The sequence below is a fragment of the Maniola jurtina genome, chromosome Z (assembly GCF_905333055.1).
Source record: "Maniola jurtina chromosome Z, ilManJurt1.1, whole genome shotgun sequence".
Taxonomy (NCBI): Eukaryota; Metazoa; Arthropoda; class Insecta; order Lepidoptera; family Nymphalidae; genus Maniola; species Maniola jurtina.
This window is the reverse complement of record NC_060058.1, coordinates 10,123,172-10,146,449: the sequence shown is the minus strand read 5'-3', so window position 1 is coordinate 10,146,449 and position 23,278 is coordinate 10,123,172. Positions and strand designations below refer to the sequence as shown.

At 40.0% G+C, this 23,278-nt stretch overlaps 1 protein-coding gene and 1 long non-coding RNA gene across 3 annotated transcripts in view; one reads left to right on the top strand and one right to left on the bottom strand.

The window, feature by feature from the left end:
• Positions 1 to 2,280: 2,280 nt before the first annotated feature.
• The window catches only part of LOC123880401 (insulin-like growth factor 2 mRNA-binding protein 1), an 81,899-nt gene continuing 60,901 nt past the window's right edge, over positions 2,281 to 23,278 (top strand). For both annotated transcript variants that reach the window (XM_045928508.1, XM_045928509.1), the window contains exons 1-3: positions 2,281 to 2,598; positions 3,396 to 3,453; positions 10,435 to 10,536. In XM_045928508.1, coding sequence (XP_045784464.1) covers positions 2,394 to 2,598; positions 3,396 to 3,453; positions 10,435 to 10,536 — 365 coding nt within the window. In that variant the 5' untranslated portion in view covers positions 2,281 to 2,393. The remainder of the gene's footprint in view (positions 2,599 to 3,395; positions 3,454 to 10,434; positions 10,537 to 23,278) is intronic.
• On the bottom strand, positions 6,312 to 14,049 carry LOC123880413. Its single transcript, XR_006799240.1, has 3 exons — positions 13,938 to 14,049; positions 13,585 to 13,586; positions 6,312 to 6,325 (listed from the first exon to the last, which is right to left on the bottom strand). It is a non-coding gene; the product is annotated as an uncharacterized LOC123880413 (long non-coding RNA).

Genomic DNA, 23,278 nt, shown 5'->3' with positions numbered 1-23,278 from the left:
GTCTAGTATTGAAAAACACTAATCCGTGCCAATAGGTATTTATGCCTCACTCACCTAACATCTATACTCTATACCATCTATACTTTAATTTTTTTTTAATCTTTACTTACTAATAAATAAAATTGAAGTGTATGTCTGTAATTTCGAAATAACTATATCATATTAAGCTTATATGTTATGTATTTGAACAATACCATACGTTGGATTCCAACTCCTCAATCCTGATGCTGCAGGGGACTTGACCATCAAAGCTGATGGGATTTAGAAACTGTCGGTTATACATTGATATTGAAGGTATCTATACCAAGTAAACACTTTGTCGTTGATCTCGAGGACTCAACTGCTCAACCCTGATGCTGTAAGGAATTGCATTTTTAAATCCTGATGATCCCGGGATTTTCAAAGGATCATCCGTTTAATTGTTTTAACGTGGTACAAAAACGACCTGCATCCCGGGGACGGGCTATTACGGAGAGGCTATTATTGTCCTGGGAAATCAAAAGTACCCACGGGATTTGTGTAAAAACCTAAATCCACGCGGGCGAAGCTGCGGGCATCAGCTAGTTAGATAATATTACAGGCAACTACGCTCAAGGTTAACAAGCTTTTAACGAAAATAGACAAAAGCATTTTTGGAATTCGGATCGACTACCTGAGGGACAGCCGATGCTAAATCTTCGCTGTTTTTTCTAGAGAGCCGGTTCTGTATTCAATCGGAAGACAAAGGAATCTAAAGCAAAGTTATTAGCGCAGTTTCATTTAATTTCGTTTTCGTCCAGACCACAAAGTATTTTTAAGATCGGTAATTAATAAATAACGAAGTAAGTAGGTATATCTACTTAGGCAGAAAGAAAGGAAACATACATACATTACCACCATTTCACATTACTACCTACTTTTATACATAAGTATTTTTCCATCCGGCTGCGGCGAAGCCCAAAGGAGGGTTATGTATTTGACCTGTAGGTGTGTATGTATGTCCAAGACCCCTCGAGTGGAGTATCAAGTAAGGGGCTTTGAAAGACGAATACCTACGAAAATATGCAATTTACACGTATAAAAACAGTTTGAAGTGACAAATCATAGACAAGTGTAAATTAAAAATTTATAAACCCCCGACAAGTGAAGGTTACAGTAATAACTTGAAAAAAGAGCTGATAACTTTCAAACGGCTGAACCGATTTTCTTGGATTATGGCTAAGAACACTCTCGATCAAGCCACCTTTCAAACAAAAAAAAACTAAATTAAAATCGGTTCTTTCGTTTAGGCGCTACGATGCCACAGACAGATACACAGATACACACGTCAAACTTATAACATCCCTCTTTTTGGGTTGCATAAAAATAAATAAAAATCTGTTTTAGAATATGCAGGTATAGCCCTTTCATATGTATTGTTGCCTGTTGGTATAGTTATCTTACTTTGAAAATTAAAACACATTTTAATTTTTTTCTGTGAGTAACCACAAATTCACGGTTTTCGGATTTATTCCTGTACTTGTGTCATAAGACCTACTTACCTGCTAAATTTCATGATTCTAGGTCAACGGGAAGTGTACCCTATAGGTTTTCTTGACGGACACGACGGACGGACGGACAGACAGACAGATAGACAGACAACAAAGTGATCCTATAAGGATTCCGTTTTTCCTTTTGAGGTATGGAACCCTAAAAATTGTTTAGGTCATAAACATACATGTTAGAAAATGTATGGCAGGCGGGGGCACTACCTACTTAGCCAATTAAAAACCAAAAGTACTTAGGACTATTATTTGCATGCCCCTGCCCTCCATTTTTTAACCCCCGACCCAAAAAAAGGGGTGTTATAAGTTTGACGTGTGTATCTGTGTGTCTGTGTATCTGTGTATCTGTCTGTGGCATCGTAGCGCCTAAACGAATGAACCGATTTTAATTTACTTTTTTTTGTTTGAAAGGTGGCTTGATCGAGAGTGTTCTTGGCTAAAATCCAAAAAAATTGGTTCAAGCTATTGTCTAGTTTTCTTGTAGAAAAGAAGGTTAGATAACCCTTAGGTTCGTAATATTCAAGTGTCAATTGACAGTTAATGTCAAGCTGTCAAGATGGACGCTGCCTAGATAGATATACATAATTATTTATTTGAAAATGATTTGTCGGGGGTGTTGAAAATTTTTAATTTACACTTGTTAAAATAGTTACTTGCCGAGTTGCCGATATGATATAAAATCTTTTTCAATTAAGCGAAAAAAAATGTCAAAACCAACTAGAAAAATAAAAATTGACGCGTTCTGAATTTAGATGAACTTCAAACTTCAACCACACATCATAGACAAAAGAAAACCGATCCATTAGTTTCGTGCTCCGTGCAAATCAGCCAAATCCAGATTTTCAATAGTTCAGGAAGCAGACGAGCAGGATGAATGAGCAACTAAAGACCGTGTCGGCGATGAACAAGTTGTATATTGGCAATTTGCCGACCGAAGCTGACGAGGAGGCTGTGCGCCAGCTGTTCGCTGAACAGAATCTGACCGTCGCGGAGATCTCTGTGAAGCGTGGGGGTTACGCGTTTGTTGACTTCCCGGACCAGTCCACCGCTGATCGAGCTATTGACAAGCTGCATGGTAATATTTCGTTTTTGCTAAGTATATTAATGCTAACCTTGTGACGCAAAGAAAACACAATGTGTTCTGAAATCCGAAAAATAGGTAAGCAGGTCCGTTGCGCGTTCTCAACGCGGTATGATCAGAGGTCTCATGAATTAAGCACGATCCTATCCATACTTCTATGCTAATCCATATCCATACTTAATCAATGACTTAAATAGATAGAAGTCATTGTATTTAATATTATAAATGGGAGAGTGTGTGTATCTGTCTGTCAGTTAGCTTTTCATGGCCCATGGTTTCATTTACAAAGATAGCTGCTCGCATCCCAGGAAAGGGCGTAGGATACTTTTTATCTCAACCCGTCGCGTACTCTACATCCGCACTTGGCTAGCGTGGTAGACTTTGGTACGTATAGTACTATATTATTCTGCGGCTATGGCCTAATAAACATTCTCATTCTGAGATCGACGATGATGATAATGATGTTCAGTATGCTGGAACTTTGATGCTGCAATTGGATTAAAAACACACTCAGCTGTGGCAGTGTTTTGAGAGGACTGGTGGGATGGTTACCAACCTACTGGCAAAGCGGAGGCCGCCAAAAGCGTTCCGACACGGTTCCGTGTAAAAACTGATGTGGTTTAATAAAAAACTGCCACATCTCTCCCAAGTTAGCCCGCTCCCAGCTTAAACTAAATGATCATTTACCACCAGGTGTGATCGCAATTCGCAGTCAAGGGCTAACGGAAACCTAATGGAAATTTAAAAAAAGAAGTGTCCTTTTTAAGTTTTGGAACTTGATCTTGTTACAGGTTACTCTTATTGTGGACTATCCTTGATCGTCGAGCCTTCAGTCGCTAATAAGAAAATGTGAGTTGTGTACATTCTATTCTTTTTAAGGGTACCGTACCTTAAAAGAGAAAAAGGGACCCTTAAGGCTGGGACACACCAAGCGCGTATGCAGCACGTAAGCGTAGACGTAGCGCGTACCATGACGTTGTAATGTATGGAACTGTATGAGATATGGCATACCGCTTGCGTGACGTGAACGTTCGCGTAGACGTAATGCGTGCTGTCATGTCTATGGATTCACGCGCTTCACTACGCGCGTGGTCACGTGTACGTGCTGCATACGCGTTTGGTGTGTCCCAGCTCTTATAGAATCACTTTGTTGTCTGGCTGTCTGTCTGTCTGTCTGCCTGTCTGTCTGCCTGTCTATTAGCTTTCACGGCCCATCTTAAACCGATTTTGACGAAATTTGGTACAGCGATAGCTTGCATCCCGGGGGAGGACATAGTTTACTTTGAATCCCATAAAATCAAAGAGATCCTGCCGGGATTTAAAAGAAAATCTTCTATTCCGCGCGCATCATCAAGTAGATTATATTTTGTACCCGATAAGAGGTACCACAGTATACAATACTTACGATTTTTTTCAGGTAAGACTATTAGTAACTAGTGACACTTATGATTTACTAGCTGATGCCCGCAGCTTCGCCCGCGTGGATTTAGGTTTTTGGAAATCCCGTGGGAACTTTTGAGTTCCCAGGACAAAAGTAGTCTATCAGTACCGCGCGACAAAGTCTTTACTTGGTAAAGATAGCTTCAATATCAATTTATAACCGACGACAGTTTCTAAATCCCATCCACTTTGGTGGTCAGGTCCCCTGCAGCATCAGGATTGAGGAGTTGGAATCCAAATTTTTATACGTAGGGCAATGTCGCAAAGTTCCTCTATTGATTAAAAAAAAAATACGCAAATCGGTTCAGAAATCTCGGAGATTTCGGTATACATAGGTAGAAAAACACAACTCCTTTTTTGAAAGTCGGTTAAAAAGTAGCCTATGTTACACCCTGATGAATCCTCTACTTGTCTGTGAAAGTCCCGTCAAAATTGGTTCAGCCGTTTCGAAGATTAGCCTTTTCAAACAGACAGACAGACAGACAGACAGACAGACAGACAAAAATTTTAAAAAAGTGTGATTCGGTTATGGTATCGTTCAAATAACCATATGAGCTTTATATGAGGTAGTTATTTCGAAATTACAGACAGACACTCCAATTTTATTTATTAGTATAGATTAGTATAGATGACTATGTATTGGGACGACGAAAAACTATACCTACTAGACTAGACTTAGTCCTACGTAAACCCATTTTAGTCCACAAGGAAACAACGCCGGCAAAGAACTCATGCAGTTCTCTTTATAGCAAAAGTTTTACAACATGTAGATGTAGCAGGTAGCTATAGGTAGATGGGTATAAATATAATTGTAAGATGCGATGGTTGGAACTTGTGGCTTATTAAGCCCAATAAAGTGCAACTTAAATTGATTAACTGATTGAGATGAGTCATTTGTCGATGCGGGCTACTATAGGGCCGCCACGTTTCCGATGCCATTGTTTACTTCGCATGCAACCCTTATAGCAATTATCCTATTCAATTTCCATATTGCAACTGTAGTTGAATTGCCAACTGCTCCAACGTGCATCGCTCGGTTGAAAAAAACTGCTACAGCAGTTGCCAATGACTGGGATAAAAATATTATGAACATCTAGTGTAGGTATGTATAACTAGCTGACGCCCGCGACTTCGTCCGCGTGGATTTATGTTTTTCGATATCCCGTGAGAACTCTTTGGTTTTCCGGGATAAAAAGTAGCCTATGTGCTAATCCAGGATATTATCTATCTCCATTCCGAATTTCAGCCAAATCCGTCCAGTAGTTTTTGCGTGAAGGAGTAACAAACACACACACACACACACACAAACATTCGCCTTTATAATATTAGTGTGATAGTGTGATAGGCAAGCGCGCTTCATCATCATCGAATTTCCGTTGGTGAAACGTGTAGGTAGGTATTTCGATAAAAGCTTTACTAATTAGATTTTAAACGGTCTATATATACTTACTTACTTACTTAGTTATTATATTTTTACTTTTTTGTGTCGGGGGTTTTTAAATTTTTAATTCAATTTTTATTTCACGGTTTTTAATCTTTTATTTAGAAATGGTTTGTGCAATATTTATAATACACATTACGCACTACCACTACCATGCCAGTGCGTCGCCTTATTAGAATTTGGCTGGATACCAACATGTAGCTATTGGTCGGATAGTAATACCCGGTCTAATAAGAAAACTAGAAAAGAGCTGATAATCTTCAAACGGCTGAACAGATTTTCTTGGATATAGCTAAGAACACTCTCGATCAAGCCACTTTTCAATCAAAAAAAACTAAATCAAAATCGTTTCTTTCGTTTAGGCGCTACGGTGCCACAGACAGATACACAGACACACACGTCAAACTTATAACACCTCTTTTTGGGTCGGGGGTTAAAAAGCAGTCGAGTGCGAGTTGAACTCGCACATGACTGCTTTCGTACAAGAAATGACACCTTTTAATTTTCATGGCGGTCATTATGAAATTTTTACTATTTTTTGTTATATCGGCAATAAAAATATATATAAATATATTCTGTGAAAGTTTTAACTTTCTACCTATTACGTTTCACGAGATGAAAGCCCGCTGAAACACGGACGGACTGAAGGACGAAGGGACGGACCAACAGTGGAAGTTTAGTAATAGGGTCCCGTTTGCACCCTTCGAGTATCCGCACTCCGTACCCAAAGAAGCATCCTAAAAAAGCACCTCCACAATATTTCCAACGAGCTCTTGAGCTAGAAAAACTATAGTCGTTTAAGAGGGAAGAAATGGGCCTGCCCGCGAAATTCAAATTTTACTTGGTTTTTCGCAATTTGTTAACTAATACGGCAACGTAGGCTTATGGCACTTTAATAGCGGCAATGGCAGTATCATCCTCACAGGTTTATATAAAAATCTTTACTTGAAAGTGTCCAGTTTAAGAAGTTAGTTCTAGTATCGACTAGTTTGTGAGTTATAGTCGATACTACAACTAACTTCTTAAACCGGACCCTTTTTTTAAATAAAATAAAAATTTGAATAAAATAAAAATTGAATTTGAATTTCGCGGGCAGACCCGTCGCTTGCCCCTTAAGGTGGATGCGACGGGTCTGCCCGCGAAATTCAAATTTTATTTGGTTTTGTGCAATTTGTAAACGAATACGACAAAGTAGGCTTATGGCATTCTAATTGCGACAATGGCAGTATCATCTCCACGTGTTTATCTAAAAATCTTTACTTGAAAGTGTCCAGTTTAAGAAATTAGCTCTAGTATCGATTATAGCTCACAAATTAGTCGATAACAAGGCATCAGCAGGCGGCGCGTCCTCCATCTTTCTCGCCGAATTCGTGGAAGGTTGCCTTGTTTACCTGCACCAGGTTATACCGACGCGTTGTCCCGATGAACAATGCCCCAAAGTGTCCATACAATCGCTTGAAGGCTTGCATTAAGCTCGAAGGTCCAGTCTTCTATGCTAATCGCAGGAAACACGAGGCATATAAATAACTGCAACTTATAACTGCAAATTGCTACATTCAGAATGAATTCATTAACAATGAATATGTCCTTACGCATTATATACTATGTATTACATACATTCAAATCTTAATACTTATCCTATCACACTAATATTATAAAGGCGAAAGTTTGTATGTGTGTGTGTGTGTGTGTGTGTTTGTGTGTGTGTGTGTGTGTGTGTGTGTGTGTGTGTGTACGTTTGTTACTCCTTCACGCTAAAACTACCGGACGGATTGGGCTGAAATTTAGAATGGAGATAGATTATACTCTGGATTAGCACATAGGCTACTTTTTATCCCGGAAAATAAAAGAGTTCCTACGGGATTTTTAAAAAACTACATCCACGCGAACGAAGTCGCGGGCATCAGCTAGTAATTTATAATGTAAAGGAAAAAATCCAAAACCAAGAATTTATGGTTACATCACAAAAAAATATTAAAATTTGTTTTAATTTTCAAAGTAAGATAATTACACTTAATATTATAAAGGCGAAAGTTTGTATGTGTGTGTGTGTGTGTGTGTGTGTGTGTGTGTGTGTGTGTATGTTTGTTACTCCTTCACGCAAAAAACCACTGGACGGATTTGGCTGAAATTCAGAATGGAGATAGATAATATCCTGGATTAGCACATAGGCTACTTTTTATCCCGGAAAATCAAACAGTTCCCACGGGATTTTAAAAAACTTAAATTCAGGCGGGCGAAGTCGCGGGCATCGGCTAGTAAGGTAATAGTTTTAGGCACATACATACATACATACGTATATATATAGTCTATAGTCTATGCGTATGCATAGATGTAGGTATGTATAGATGCATGTTTGTATCAGATTGAGGTGATTTCCACCGTAGCGCCTGAATTACTATGCCGATTTTGATGAATGAGGTGTCAATCCATTCGTTATTATGGTCCATGTATCATAGGCTACATTTAATACGAAAAAAGTTTCCCTGACGGATGTAACATCCAAAAAAGTGGGGTCTCCAAAGTTTTTTTGCCATTTGTTTCGAGTGGGATATCAAATGGAAGAGGAAAAAAATTCTGAGTTCATAATAGATATAAACATAGTAGGTACAATCTATACATATAATAAAACTAGTTTTTGCTCGGTGCGCGAGCTGCTAAAGCAGCTCACGTGACGTGGTAAGGTTAACTTTTATTATATAAAACCAAATTGATTAATTAAGATAATTCACCCCGAAAAACCCCATAAAATGACAGGCATTTCTATTTTTTGTAGAAAATGTAAGTCCTCCATCTTGGATTTGAAAATAAATGTCATTATCAAAATCAGCACCCTGGAAACCCTGAAAACGATATCCATATTATTTTTTGTAAATTAGGATAATAATTTAGTAGGGTGCGTGGGTGCGCGGACCACTAAAGTGGTCCGCGAGCATGCAGTGTTTGTTTTACCGAGTAGACCTTCGGACTCTGATCATCTTTTTCCAAGAAACCACTCTTCCATCTTTTATATCCTCCGAGATAGACACCGACGAAATTTGTACGGCGGCCATCTTGTTTTTCCAAAATTTTCCATTTTTTCTATTAATCGTTTACTACTTTCTTCAAAGATTGCGAGTTTCAACGAAATCGGTTGGAAAACAAAAGAGTTGCAAAAATCACGTCGGTCGCCATCTTGTTTTTCTGAAATGTCATAATTTTTCCCTACTCGCCTCCCCCACACAAACACATCTCCCGTACATTATCGTATCATTTTCCGTCTCTTTCTAGGAGAATGAGACATTCAATATTCGCCATACAAAATGTATGGGAAAATAAATTCCGCCATTTTGAATTTTTTTTTTATTCATCGAGTAGACCTTTGGATCTTGATCCTCTTTTGCCAAGAAACCGCACCTCCATCTTTTATACCCTCCGAGCTGGACGCCGGCGAAATTTGTATGGCGGCCATCTTTTTTTCGCCATTTTAAATTTTTTTTCAGCTTTTTGGCAATTGGATGACGTCATGAATGACATTTGCTCGAGCACCCCCCACCTATCTTCAATACCTTAAGCGGACCCTTCACCCGTCTCCGAAATCCTCAATCATCAGCTGTCTCCATAATTTTGGCTTACTAAGTTTTTGTTTTCTATACGACACCATCAGTGAAAAAAAAATTTTTCATACAAAATTTTACAGGAGTTTCTTAGTTGAAAATCTCGAAAATCTCCCCAAAAGTGGCAACACCGGTTGCATATCTCCATACTGCCAGCCAAGATACACAATCGATTCATACATATTGACTTTCCAAAATGTTGCCAACTGGCTCAAAAACGTGATCAAAATTTCGAAAAATTAAAAAAAATACAAAATGGCCGCCAACTCGTTTCACAGAAAGATTTTACATGGTTTCATAATTTTCCTATTAACTACAGGATATACCGCTCCCGATGAAGTTTCAATCTCTCATCTCGCTCGCACCCAGGCGAACCGATCGGCCCTAAAAAAGACCATGTCGAAAATCACTTTTTCTTTGATAATTTCCAGTGTTGCCAGTCTATGGCAACAAACATACCGAAATGTCATTTGTACAAGTAAAACACATAATCGCTCATACTGATATTTTGCGAAAAGTCCGTATTTCGATTTTTTACATTTTCCCGAAAATCTCGAAATTTCCCGAAAAATGGGGTAATTTTTTTCTTTCAATCTATACCTCAAGTTTATACGTATAATCGCTTCATAGAAACTGAATCGCTCCGATGTTGCCAACTTTGGGATATTTAACTTTTAATATTGCGTTTTTTCGTACCTCTAACATAACGGCCGCCACGACAGCCGCCATCTTGAATTTTTTAAAACCACTTCCGTTCTGTCAAAATACAGGATAATCGTGGGCGAAACCAGAAAAAATAATTATCCTCGATAACCCCGTTTCGGATCTGTGGCGCCGCGGTTCGGGGTCGAAAAATCAAGTTTGTCTGTTTGTCTGTTTGTCTGTTTGTCTGTTTGTCTGTTTGTCTGTGTGTTTGTGCACGCTAATCTCAGAAACGGCTTAATCGATTTAGATACGGTTTTCACTAATATATTGTAGTAAGCTTCACTTAGGATTTAGTGTTTATTTCATGTCAATCGGTTCATAAATAAAAAAGTTATGTCAATTTAAAGAATCACGGCGCCTCGCGCCTGAGCGTCCGTGGCTATATAAAGCGCGAAAAGTCACTATTCCACGCGAACGAAGTCGCGGGCACAGCTAGTGTTAAAATACACCGAGCGACAGAGAAACAATTTTACTCCTATCGCTATATCTATCAGCATTTCGCAGGCGAGTTTTAACGCTGTTTAACGTTTATGCTGACAGACACTCGGACGGACGGACAGCGGAGGCTTAGTAATAAGGTCCCGTTGGCATACGGAACCCTAAAAAATAACCGAAACCCTAAAAAAGATGTGTCATTTAATTTTGCAGAGTCAACATGCCAAACCTACAAAGCGCAAGTAGTGTCCAGTTGAAAGAAACCAGCGCGGAATCATCGGTGACAGGCGCTGGAGGCGGCGGCGGTGGCTGGCGGTAAGTACTAAGTATATCTACTTTAGTTTTATTCCTTCCACAAGTTACGTTAGCGCTGCTTCAAGGGTGGACTGAAGGAAACGAGACAATCAAAAAGTGTACAAATTGTATATATACATACCTATTTTGAAGAAAATGGCTTTGAATTTGATTTAGAACTTTAATTTTGCGGTGTACCAACCAGTCAAAGTATATTTATTCATTCATGCTCATTTCGGACTATTGAATATAATATATATTAAATCCCAAACTATAAATTATATCCCGCGATTGACGTTTACACTATGAGATATAATACGCGTTGCTCCATGCAAATTCATATAAACTATAGTTGCAGCTCAAGTGCGTTGAGACCTTTGAAGTAGTTCACTCTGGTAGTAGGTAGGCCGTATAAGTTATACCAAAGATGATTCAATTTAATTACTGACATATTGTGTATGTAATAGTCAGCAATCCAATAGCCTAAATATTATATTAAGTTAGTACCTATACCTACTTATCACACTCTTCACACTATTATTATAAAGGCGAAAGTTTGTATGTGTGTGTGTGTGTGTGTGTGTATGTTTGTTACCCCTTCACGCAAAAACTACTGGACGGATTTGGCTGAAATTCGGAATGGAGATCGATAATATCCTGGATTAGCACATAGGAGGCTACTTTTTATTCCGGAAAACCAAAGAGTTCCCACGGGATATCGAAAAACATAAATCCACGCGGATGAAGTCGCGGGCGACAGCTAGTTATAGATATTTTAACGCTTGTACGGATTGCGATTTGAAACTCTCAACGCTATTATTAAAATTCGAACACATGCAAGCCGAAAGGATTTCAAAAGAAAACGTTCCTTTGATTTTCTTCTGCGTTCCACACTAGAGATGGACTAGTTATTTCACACATAGCATGTGAAAAATCACGTTTAGAAGCCTTTTCATTTGTCGTCACATATCTTACTTAAACCACCCTGTGAATATTTACGCAACAAAATCTCACAAAGTTTGAAAACTATAATTGTAGGTAGGTATGGAAGCTATTCATTCCCGCTTTATTTTTTTAAACTAGATGATGCCCGCTGCTTCGCCCGCGTAGATTGGTCAGATCCCCTGCAGCATCAGGATTGAGGAGTTGGAATCCAAATTTTTTATGTAACAATGTCGCAAAGTTCCTCTATCGATTAAAAAAAAATTACGCAAATCGGTTCTGAAATCTCGGAATTATCAGTGCATAGGTAGAAAAACACAATTCCTCCATTTTTAAAGTCGGTTAAAAAAGTAACCTATGTTACTCTTTGGTTAATCCTCTACTTGTCTGTGAAAGTCCCGTCAAAATAGGTTTAGCCATTCCGATGATTAGCCCGGTCAAATAGACAGACACTTCAATTTTATTTACTAGTATAGATTACTAGCGCACACGGCTGTCGTCCCTAACTATAGAGCACGCGAGCGAGAACATTCACATCCCTGCATGTTCGAAAGGGAAAAATATCTAGTTCAATTAATTTACCTAGCAAATATTCGTTTGCCTTGTTTCACGTTCACGCGAATTTTAACACTTAGCTATACATTCATGACTGCAAAACTTTCTGTGAAATCTAACTACGAAATGTTAGCGTATTGATCTTTGTTGTAATTTCAAGTTAAGGGGCATGAGACGGGCCTGCCCGCGAAATTCAAATTTAATTTGGTTTTTCGCAATTTGTAAACTAATACGACAACGTAGGCTTATGGCATTCTAATTCCGACAATGGCAGTATCATCCTCACAGATTTATATAAAAATCTTTACTTGAAAGGGTCCAGTTTAAGAAATTAATTCTAGTATCGACTATTCCCACAAATTAGTCGATACTAGAATTAATTTCTAGTATCGACAATCAATCAATTTGAAAAATGATTTAAAAAGTGTTATTTCTTGTACGATGGTAAGTATCCGAACCTTCGTGCGTGAGTCAGACTCGCACTTGACCGTTTTTCCTCTAGTACATGATATAGTAGACTCGTAATAAAATAAAATTGTCAGATATTACACTTACCTACCATTTAGAATAGAATAGAAACAGTATTAGAATTATTTGTTTATTTTATTTACGCAAAGTCGCGGCGCTTTTCATGGCAGGTCAACCTGCAATCGCAGCTTATAACTTTTAATATCAAAAGTGTTTTAAAGGAAACACGTAGGACTTACGTACAAGTAAAGCCATTGGGTAGGAAAGAAACTACAATAATTATAGATTATGCTTGCGCCCTGAATAAAGGATATGTACCTACCTATTTGTGGTTACGGTTAGTGTGGCTTAATATTTACCCTAGCTCACAGGTACTCAAGGTGCTCTTACCCAATTCGGTTTCCTTGTAAATCATACCTATTGTACCTAAGTTTCTTTGTATTGAAAGAACAGAAAGCCTTTTGAGTGCAGAACTTTATACTTTTACAATACAAGAAAAAGAAGCCAAGGTAAAGACAATAGCAAACCGCAAAAGGCCCTTATGCTGTGATTTACAATTTATGTACCTACTACGCGTAGAGTTGCCATTCATCCCGATACGTTGGGACATAATACGTCAACGTTAGGTACAGATACTCATATCGCTGATAATAATAGTAGAAAGAAGTGAAAATAATATAGATAAGTATTCAAGGGTCTATAAAATATTGTATCGAACCCTTAAAAGTTAAAAGCAAGGCGCATCTCACATCAGAAATTCCTTTACCAAAGTTATTGTTTGTTTCGCGGACCAAAATTTAGTCAAACACTTGCAAATTCAATAAGCATGTGAGCTTCGGGAGCTTGTGCTCGGCAGTAACAATGAGGTCGCGGGGTGAGAACAAGAGTAAGGGCGACCATACACGAGCAGATTATGTCTACATGGCTGACATAACTGCATAACAAACTGCAATCTTCATTGTTACGCGACCGGTCGAGTAATTACAACAGCTCCGAGCACTCAGCAGCAGCATGGCAAAATTCCGTCGTGTGGTCGAGCAGCGCGAAATATACACTGACTAGTTCACTCTGCACTGACTGCACTCGACTTCTCTAGCTATCAACTGCTCTGGCGTCACTGAACTCTATAAATTAGGTACACACTGGACTTGCGATTGCCATTCTGTTTTTGAAGCAACAGATTTTCGTCGTTTTGGTGCTGAGTGCTTATAGCAGCAGTGAACAGCACGTTAGCATACTCGGAACTAAATGTCAGTGAAGACTTATCGGTCAACTTAGGGTCAACACCAAGACCGTTTGACAGAGTGTCAATTTTATTTACCGATGACGGCATCGGTTCGGCATAAAAAATAACATTTCATTTTGTACGGTACACGTCTTCTATTGCGGCGTAGGTATAGCGTACAGCATAGGTACATAAATTGAGATCTCTTACGCTTTTTTAGCTCTGTGTCAACTCAAAATTACGATTTTAATCCTTATTATAAAGGTGTAAATCTACTTTTGACATTGCAGTTGAGGCATAGAGCTAAAATGATGAGTTAGATCTCAAAATGATGCATTATACGAGTAGGTACCTACTTGTATCTGGCCATTTTAGCGCACTTTGCCCCCCTCCATAAGTATTTGTTTTTCCGGGATGTAGCGTAGCTTATGGCCGTCTTTGGGATGCAAGCTACTCATGGTCATTGCTCATTAGAAGCACCCGGCATACAGGGTGCGAGGAGTCAGCTGGTTGTCTGCGCTGGCCCTAAGCTGCTGCAGATCGCGAGCGCGGTCGGTAATTGCGCTCCGTCGCTTCGTCCGCGGCGCGCTTCAAAGCCTCAACACATGAATGCGCCGCGCAGTTTTTGAGTCCCAGTAAAGAGCCGGCAACAAGTTTAGAGGGGCTTGCTGCCAATGTACACGTGTTCTCGCCGGCGTTAAGTAGTCGCAGATGTAACAGGCGACAGCGGCTGTGGCTTGCGTGCATACGTCGACGTTCGCCGCGCAACATTATCTACATTGTACGCCCTGTTCCGCCGGCCCCGCTCCCCTGCCGCTCCTTCGCGGGAACCTTGATTACATCACGAATCGCGACCCCAGCAGGGGTAACTCTTTTGTCATCTTCCAACTGAATTTAGTTTGAAAGCTAGGACCGTTGCTGAACGCTGTCAGATTACTCTTGTGCCCATTGTGATGGGCCGCGCTCTTGTCTAACGGTTTTTAAAATGCATAAGTACGGATCTTTTTTTGGTGTTTTACAGATGGCACCTACCTATCGCCGCGGGCTTATTGATATATCTAATGCTCTCACGTTCGTTACGCGAGGGGAGCCGGCTGCCACATGTATCTTTTCTGCAGCCGTTGTGGTATTAGAAAATTTTAAGCAAAACGGTGCTGCGGTAGCGTAGTGGTTAAGACTTACGCCTTCTATTCGAGAGGTCGGGGGTTCGATCCCTTTCACGCATTCTTTTCGGAACTATGGGCGTTTCAAGCTATTAAATATCACTCGCATAGTGAAGAAAAACATCGCGAGGAAACTTGCATACCGGAGAGTTCTCCATAATGTTCTCAAAGGATGATGTAGGTGCCAATCCGCACCGAACCAGTTTGGCGCTTCTCATTCTGAGAGGAGGCTCGTGCACAGTAGTGAGCCGGCAATGAGTTGATTATGATGATGAAGCAAAACGGTATCGGGTAGTGACTCGTGTCGTGTACGTAGGTACGCTGATCGTAGACGTAATTGCAGGGTAGACTGCTGCTAGAGAGTTGCGTGAAAAGCTGTGAATCGGTCGTACGTTGCGCCGTAGCCCGTAGTCGTAGTAAAACGCATGCTATGGGTGGCTGTACACCTCGTAGTAGGCGCCAAAGAGCGCGCTGCTGGAGGGTGCGGAGCGGGACGCTCGTTTGCGACCACGTGGCTCGATCGATTCGTTCGCGGCGCGGCACCTTTCTCTCCCCCTCCGCCGCCCGCTCCCTCGCCGACCTCCCTCCTCGCGCCTACAGCCGACAACACCTAGATGCTAGCTCGTTGCTTGAAACCATAAGTACAGATTTCAATTTGCGGAACCCCGTCGCAACGCATATTGGCCTTTTCTCAAAACGTCCTTTATCACAATATCCTTTCTGTCATTTCTCAGAATATCTCCTTCTCAAAATGTCCTTTCTCATAACTCTTAAAATGTCCTTTAAACCACACAACTTATGAGTGCAGTATTTTGCAGCATGAGGATTGTGAGGTGGGACTTGGAATTCGATAATGAACTCCAAGTCCCAATTCTTCAATACTGATGCTGCAAGGCACTGCACTCTTAAAAGGTGGGGTTTTAAGACCTTTTGGTGGTGAATAATATTGTAGGTTGTAAGCAACGGCTAGGTACCTACCTACGTGATTGAGCTCCAAGTGCCAACTTCTCAACCCTGATGCTGAGAAACTTTCAGCTTTTATAAAATAACGAAGCTCCCTGGCGGACTCGTAGTCCATTATCTTTGCACGTGATCAATCATATAATAAAGCTAATGATCATATTCTAAAAACACCGGCCAAGTGCGAGTCGGACTCGTGCACCGAGGACTCCGTACTACAGAACAAGTAGAAGAACCACTTTTGTTGACGAACCGCATAACTAAGAGCCTCGATAGCTCAACGGTTGAGGAGCGGACTAAATTCCGAAAGGTCGGCGGTTCAAACCCCACCCGTTGCACTATTGTCGTGCCTACTCCTAGTACAAGCATTACACTTAATTGTAGGGGAAAGGGGAGTATTAGTCATGATTAGCATGGCTACTATTCCTTTAAAAAAAAAACTTTGTTTGTAGGGGTTTATTATTAGTATCAAAAAACTATGATAGTAGGTAAGTATATAAAATACATAGTATAAAATTATCACTTTAGTTTTATTTTTCTGTAACATACACCTACATAAACTTCTTGACCATACTGTGCCATAATTATTCCATTATTCCATTCCATTTTTGATAGGTAACTTTCGGAGATAGGAGGGAGGAACGGTATTTTTTCGGCATTTTGAACGATAAATCAAAAACTATTAGGTATGCATAATAAAAATAAATAAAAATCTTGTTAGAATGTACAGGTAGGTAAAGCCTTTTCATATGATTCCCCACTTTAGTTATCTTACTTTTAAAATTGTAAATATTAATTAGGTAATTCTTGATATATTTTTTTGAGACGTTACCACAAATTCACGGTTTTCGGATTTTTCCCTTTACTTGTGCTATAAGACCTAGCTATCTGCCAAATTTCATGATTCAACAGGAAGTACCCTATTGGTTTTCTTAACAGATACGGACGGACAAACGGACAGACAGACAGACGGACCGACAGACAACAAAGTGATCCTATAAGTTTTGTTTTTCCTTTTGAGGTATGGAACCCTAAAAATGTGTTTTAGAATGCACAAGTTTTCTTTCATAATATGATACTTACCCAACTTGATATAGGTAGTTATCTTACTTTGAAAATTGAATATTTTAATTATTATTAGTCCATTCTAATTAGTATATGTTCATTCAGACGGACAAACAAACAGACATATAACAAAGTGATCCTATAAGGGCTCCTTTTTCCTTTTGAGAAGTTCTCAATTACTGGTTTGGAATTTGCATGATCGTATTTACCATTTAAACGGCATCTACTTACAATAATTTACGTTTACTTTAGGTAAGTAGGTATATAATATGAAACATAAAGAACGGACGATGCATTCAATCTGGAATGTTATGTACGAATAAAATGTTTGTGGCCTCCCCGGGTAGCGATTATACGAGGGGTGCAGGGAAAGGGAAGACGGGGAGGTGATTCGCGGCCTACGCAGGTCGCCTAGGTATTTGCTATTAGTGCGTGCACCGAGCGACGTGCATCCCCTCCTGTGCATCGCTTTATGTACTTACTATCCGTACCTCCTCTCGCCTCTAGCCCCTGCCTACGCGGAAGCTCGGTTGAAGCTCGAATTCGTTTACATAACAACCCTAGGCATTTCTTTAGCCAAAAATATAATGTCCTACCTAATATAATTATATGCGTATAAAGAGTAATTGGGTGTAGTTATGTGATTGTGGACGGGGGATTTAATTTAATTAGGTGCCTATTTTTAACCCCCGACCCAAAAAGAGGGGTGTTATAAGTTTGACGTGTGTATCTGAGTATCTGTCTGTGGCATCGTAGCTCCTAAATTAATGAACCGATTTTAATTTAGTTTTTTAGAGAGTGTTCTTAGTTATAATCCAAGAAAATCCGCGTTTGAAAGTTATCAGCTCTTTTCTTGTTACTGCATTCACTTGTCGGGGGTGTTATAAATTTTTAATTTACACTTGTCTAATATTATTATACATATAGGTAAGGCTAAACGCCGGCCAAGGTACATTGTACCTGACGTAGACCAACGGGTTGCGACTTTCGATTTGGGAAGCTGTTTTTTATTCTGATACAAGTTGGTAAGTTTAGTTTTTTGTTACAGAATAAATAGGTACACTTTGATATGAACCGAAAACATTTTACTTTTTTCTCTTCTTCTTCTTCTTTCTTAGCCTTTGTTAATCCATTGTTGGACATAGGCCTCCTCACGTGCACGCCATTCCTCTCGGTGTTGTGCGAGCCTCGTCCAAGTTTTTCCCGCCAACTTGGTAATGTCGTCTGACCAACGGGAGGGCTGTCTTCCAACGTTCCTCCCAATGGCTTCTAGTAGTATACATAGAAGTCATTGGTTCCTCCTTCCTTTTTTCTCTTACAGTTTTCAAAATCTTGCAAGATAATTTTTGTCCCTTTCATGGCACTTCTCCCCTAGTCCCAAAGAGATCATAATGTATAGTGTATATAGTAAGTAGGTATGTACCTAACTACTGTGTAGTAGGTACCTATGTTTTTGATGTTTTGCTAGATCGCTAAAAAATTGCGCGTATATAGTAAGTAGGTATGTACCTAACTACTGTGTAGTAGGTACCTATGTTTTTGATGTTTTGCTAGATCGCTAAAAAATTGCCGCGATGCAAATCGCATCACGTCTTGTTATGAGTTTGGGCATGATGTAGGGTACGCGCAACGTGAGAAGCATATAAAACAAGCCAATGTAAAGTGCCCTATTGATAAAAGCAAGTTGATACGGAGCTGAGCGCGGGGCGGATCGGGTTACTCATTAATATAAACAAAGGCTTGACGACGGACACAGAGTGCTAGGTAAGAGCAATCCCGATTGCTGGGTATCCGTAGGGCTTCTAGCTGTTACCACGCCTACCCTACGTACCGACCCACGCTGGCCGATCTTCTTAACCGACTTCAAAAAAATGAGGAGGTTCTCAATGCGTCGGAATCTTCCCCCCCCCCTCCGTTGTTTCAGCGTTTTCGAGAATGGTATGAAATGTGTGAGATTCGTTGGTACTTTTGGGTTATTTTCGTATCTTCGTATCTTCGGTGTTATTTACGCACCTTTGAGAAAAGACAATTACCTACTTTTTTGTCATTTGTGAAGACGAGACGATGAGCAGCGCCGAGCATAGTTCTCTACCGGTCTGAGCTTTTTCTCTTAAAGCCCATACCATAATTAGCGACCATGTCTCGGATTAACACACAGTGATAGCCTAGTAGGTAAGACTTTGGCCTCCTATGCGGAGAGTCGGAGGTTTGACCCTGGACACTCACCGCTAACTTGGAGTTACGTGCGTTTATTAAATACTAGAGGATGCCCGCGCCTTCGTCCGCGTGGAATCAGGTTTTTGTAGATCCCGTGGGAACTGTTTGATTTCCGGGATAAAGAGTTGCCTATTTCGATCACTACTTCGGTACCTAGTCGGTACCTTTCATACGAATCGGTTAAGTGGATGGGTCTTTAGGAATCCCGCACGAACATACATACACGAATGATGTATGTACTTTATTCGACGTTGATGTTAATGCTAACTCTGTACCTACCTTCAAGTTTTTCCCAACGCAGCGATAAAAAGTGCTTCAGCTCCATACGCACTCCTCGCTAATCAAGTTATGTAAGTCTGTGCTATAGAAAGTATATAAATTTGTGCTTTAGAGATCTGCCTATTACCTAGTAGGTGTACTTAATTAGATAGGTACTCAGTATACTCTGTCGTGCCGGTAGGTCGGTCTAATTTTATGCCTTTTTCTTATGAACTTTAGAGTATGATAAGAGGGTTTTTACCCGACTACGGCAAAACCAAAAGGAAGGGTTATGATTTTAGCAGTCTATGTATGTATGTGTGTATGTGTGTATGTTTGTATCCAGATTCTGTGTGTTCCACCGTAGTGCTTAAATTACTGAGCCGATTTTGCTGAATGAGGTGTCAATCGATTCGTTATTAAGGTCCAGGTGACTTAGGCTACATTTTATACGAAAAAAATCGACCATGACGCCACCAACTTATCTGTTCATGTGGGCAAAAGTGGAACTAGAGTAGAGCCACGTCAACCGCCATTTCAAACTCCGCGCAGCGAAGTCGCGAACATCAGAGTTTCAATTCAATCTTTTCTTGGTGAATGAATCTCTTACATAGCAAAACCAAATTCTCCTAGCGAGCGACGCTGTCAAACAGATAAGTAAAGTTGGTGGCACATACCACGTTACGTCACTCTCATCACGGTGTGTGTGCACCACCCTGAGCGCAAGTCGAACACAGTGTAAAAAAATACAAACAGTTGTTGAACAGCAAGTCTTATTGTGTTTTAAGAGCCCGTTCACAGAAGCGACAACTCATTGGTGGTCAACTGGGTAGACTAATGACGCGTACTGACTATTGTAACAATAGAATAGTCAAACAGTATAAATAAAGTAGAATATATTTTTATTCAAAAAAAAAAATAACAAATGTACAGTTTACCAAGCGTTCCAAAGACGAGTTATTGAGACAAATGTTAGCGCGTATTTAACATTTTGTATTTTTGTTTTGGGAATCCGAATGATCTATTAAAAGAATCAATTTATTTTTAAGGTACTTACTTACTTCCATTCTCACACACACAATATGATTCCCGTATGAACGGCACTGGGATGCTTCATATACAACTTACAAGCTTTCACACGATACTGTGACAGCTGATGTAAGAATAAAAGCAGCCGTTAACTTCCAAAAGTACAAATTAAATTAAAAAAATCAAGCTCTATTCCTTGATACCCATATCTTAAATACATCTTGCTGTATGCCGACCGCCACTCAAACCCTTTCTAGTCAAAAATTCTACTAGAGTACTTCCTGAAGTCCTAGAAGATTGAAATTTGGTATGTATACTATAAATTGCATATGAACTACGGGAAAATTAAGAAATCATAAACTTTTCCCAGTCTATACACAAAAAAATGTGTTTCCTGAAGTCCTAAAAAAACTGAAATTTTGTATGTAAGCTAGGAATTGCATATTGAATCGGTTGAAGATATCTGCTTCAAAATTGAGTTGCAAGATTCCACCCAAACAAACATAGAACATAAATTACAACTTGAATAAAAGCTTTCAAAAAAAAAAGAGGTAACGATAGAGAATGGTCCATGAAAATGATGTACCTACAAGAAATAGATCCAAAAAAATCTAGGGCACCTGCCAAAAAGAAATGAAATCCCACCAAAAACATTTCATGTAAAAAGACAAGTTCATAATGTTTTCACTGTTAAAAAGTTATGAGATCTCTAGTAGAGCCAAGCCCCTAACTGAGCTTAGATTTGTGCTGGCCATGGGACCTATCCCAAGTCCAAAGTATATAGCTCTTAAGTGCTCTTGACTGTATCACATTTATAACAATAAATAACAAATAACTCTACTTACAAGCTCCGATTCTACAAACTCTACATCTTGGTTAAAAAAGTACGGCTTGGCCGTTTAATGTTCGTGAAACTATTACATGACATAACATATTTCAGATTATATATCAGATATATCATATTTTATATCAGTTAAAAATTCCTTGACGTTCTGATACTTGCCACGTCTGTCACCACACAACATAACGTAACGGCTTCCTAATCTAGGCTACTGAAACCCCTGAGTGTCACCACGTTTGCATCCGCACTTTACAACATCACGATTATTGATATGGGTTACTGAAACCTCTGAGTATTACCACGCCTAGGTCTATACTTTTCAATGTCATGATAATGTATGGTATTATTGCGCCGTCCACGCGTCCCGTAACCCGTCTCAAGTGTCCACCACTCCCCTGTGACTTATGCTTAGCTACTTGCCTTGCCCACCAAGTACCTATAGCTACATATATTTTACTTCGCTTTCGTGACACCAGCCATATCCTGATCTTTATCAGTTATGATCATCCACTCTATGCCTAAATCCGGAAAATCCGGAATGAAAAGCAATCTTGCATCTGCACACAGCAACTTGCAACGTTTTATAAAATTAGTAGCTACGAGAGCTAGACAGGTTGAATTTTTGTGTCTGGCAATATTTTGTCCGTAACCTGAATTTTGGATCCTTGGAAAAGGTGCGGAAGTCGGATCGTTGCATATATGTGTTCTCTATAAATCAAATTCAAAATAAGACAATTACTAGTACCTCTTATGCTACGTCTTCACTTTTTATGTTGTGGTACTCACTTCCAGCCCCCTCCCCCGTTTGGTTATCGCAGCTCTGTTCGGCGACTTCATTCTGTACTTGTACGCTTATCGATGGATCATGGAGAGCTACCTTAAGCTGAAGCACTGGCTGGATATTATTTGTTAGGCTGTGTTGCGGGCCACGTGCGGCTACGGCGTTGCCAGGCGACGCGCGGGCGTCGGGGCGCCGCATTCTCACGCCGCCCGCGCTTCCCACCCGCAACCGGCGACAAGCCGGCGGCCGCGTTGCCGACGCGCGACCGGCGTACCAGTCCACACCGAGAGTGCTCGCGTATTCGTTGCTTGTCCTACGCGTACTGTCAGCCGCATCCGCTGCCGGCGTGTTTCTGTGGTTGACTAGCTGTTCCAGCTCGACTGTTTGCCCAGCTCTCCAGACCGACGGCGGAGACGACGACATGGACGGTGACGTGTCCCAGGCCGCTTCGGGAGAAGCCACACCTACTTACGAAGACAGGTAATGAACGCGTTAGTTCCCGCTATCCCGCTTTCCCTTTGCAAAGCTAACGCTTCGGCGAATAAAATTGATCCGTTCGGTTTCGTGCCATGTTATTTTACTTTAGTTTTATCATTCTTTTTCCAGGAATGTTTTACTATCTCGCCATTTTGACTTATTTTAAAGTACAATATTATCCTCACATACAAATTAAGTGCACTTTTAAGTTCTCGTAGGAAGGTAGAGATTTCATGTTTTAAAAATTAGCGTAGACTGTAGAGCTAATCTCTACCAAACAAATAGATAGGCCGGTAGGTTCCTTTAACCTACCTTCCATACCAGTTTTTGTAAAAAAGTAGGTAGGTAGGTAGACAAAAAAGTAGGAACGTTTCATACGTAGACCGTATTCAAAGTGAAAACTAAAAACCACGACACGATTCAGAACTACCTACTTGTAAAAGTCTTATTGAATAAAAATACTTTGAATTTGAATTTATTGTGGGTGATCCATTGTTGAGCAAAACCGCCAGTACGCCAACGAGCTCACAAGTCAAAAGTCGGGTGTTTATTCTAAGCCAAAAGTGTAATCCATCAACGGACAGTCAGAGTAAACTAGTAAGTACAAGAGAGTGATCGGTTTGATTATCATAAATCGACAACTGTCAAATATTAGGTAGGTAGTTCAAGGTTGTATTGAGCAATCGAAATCATGAGCTTTGAACTCAACTTGAGTGCAGTAGCTTTCTAGGTTCTTTTGCTTAAAAACCAGTTCAGATTTGTAGTCATTCAATGTGCCAAAA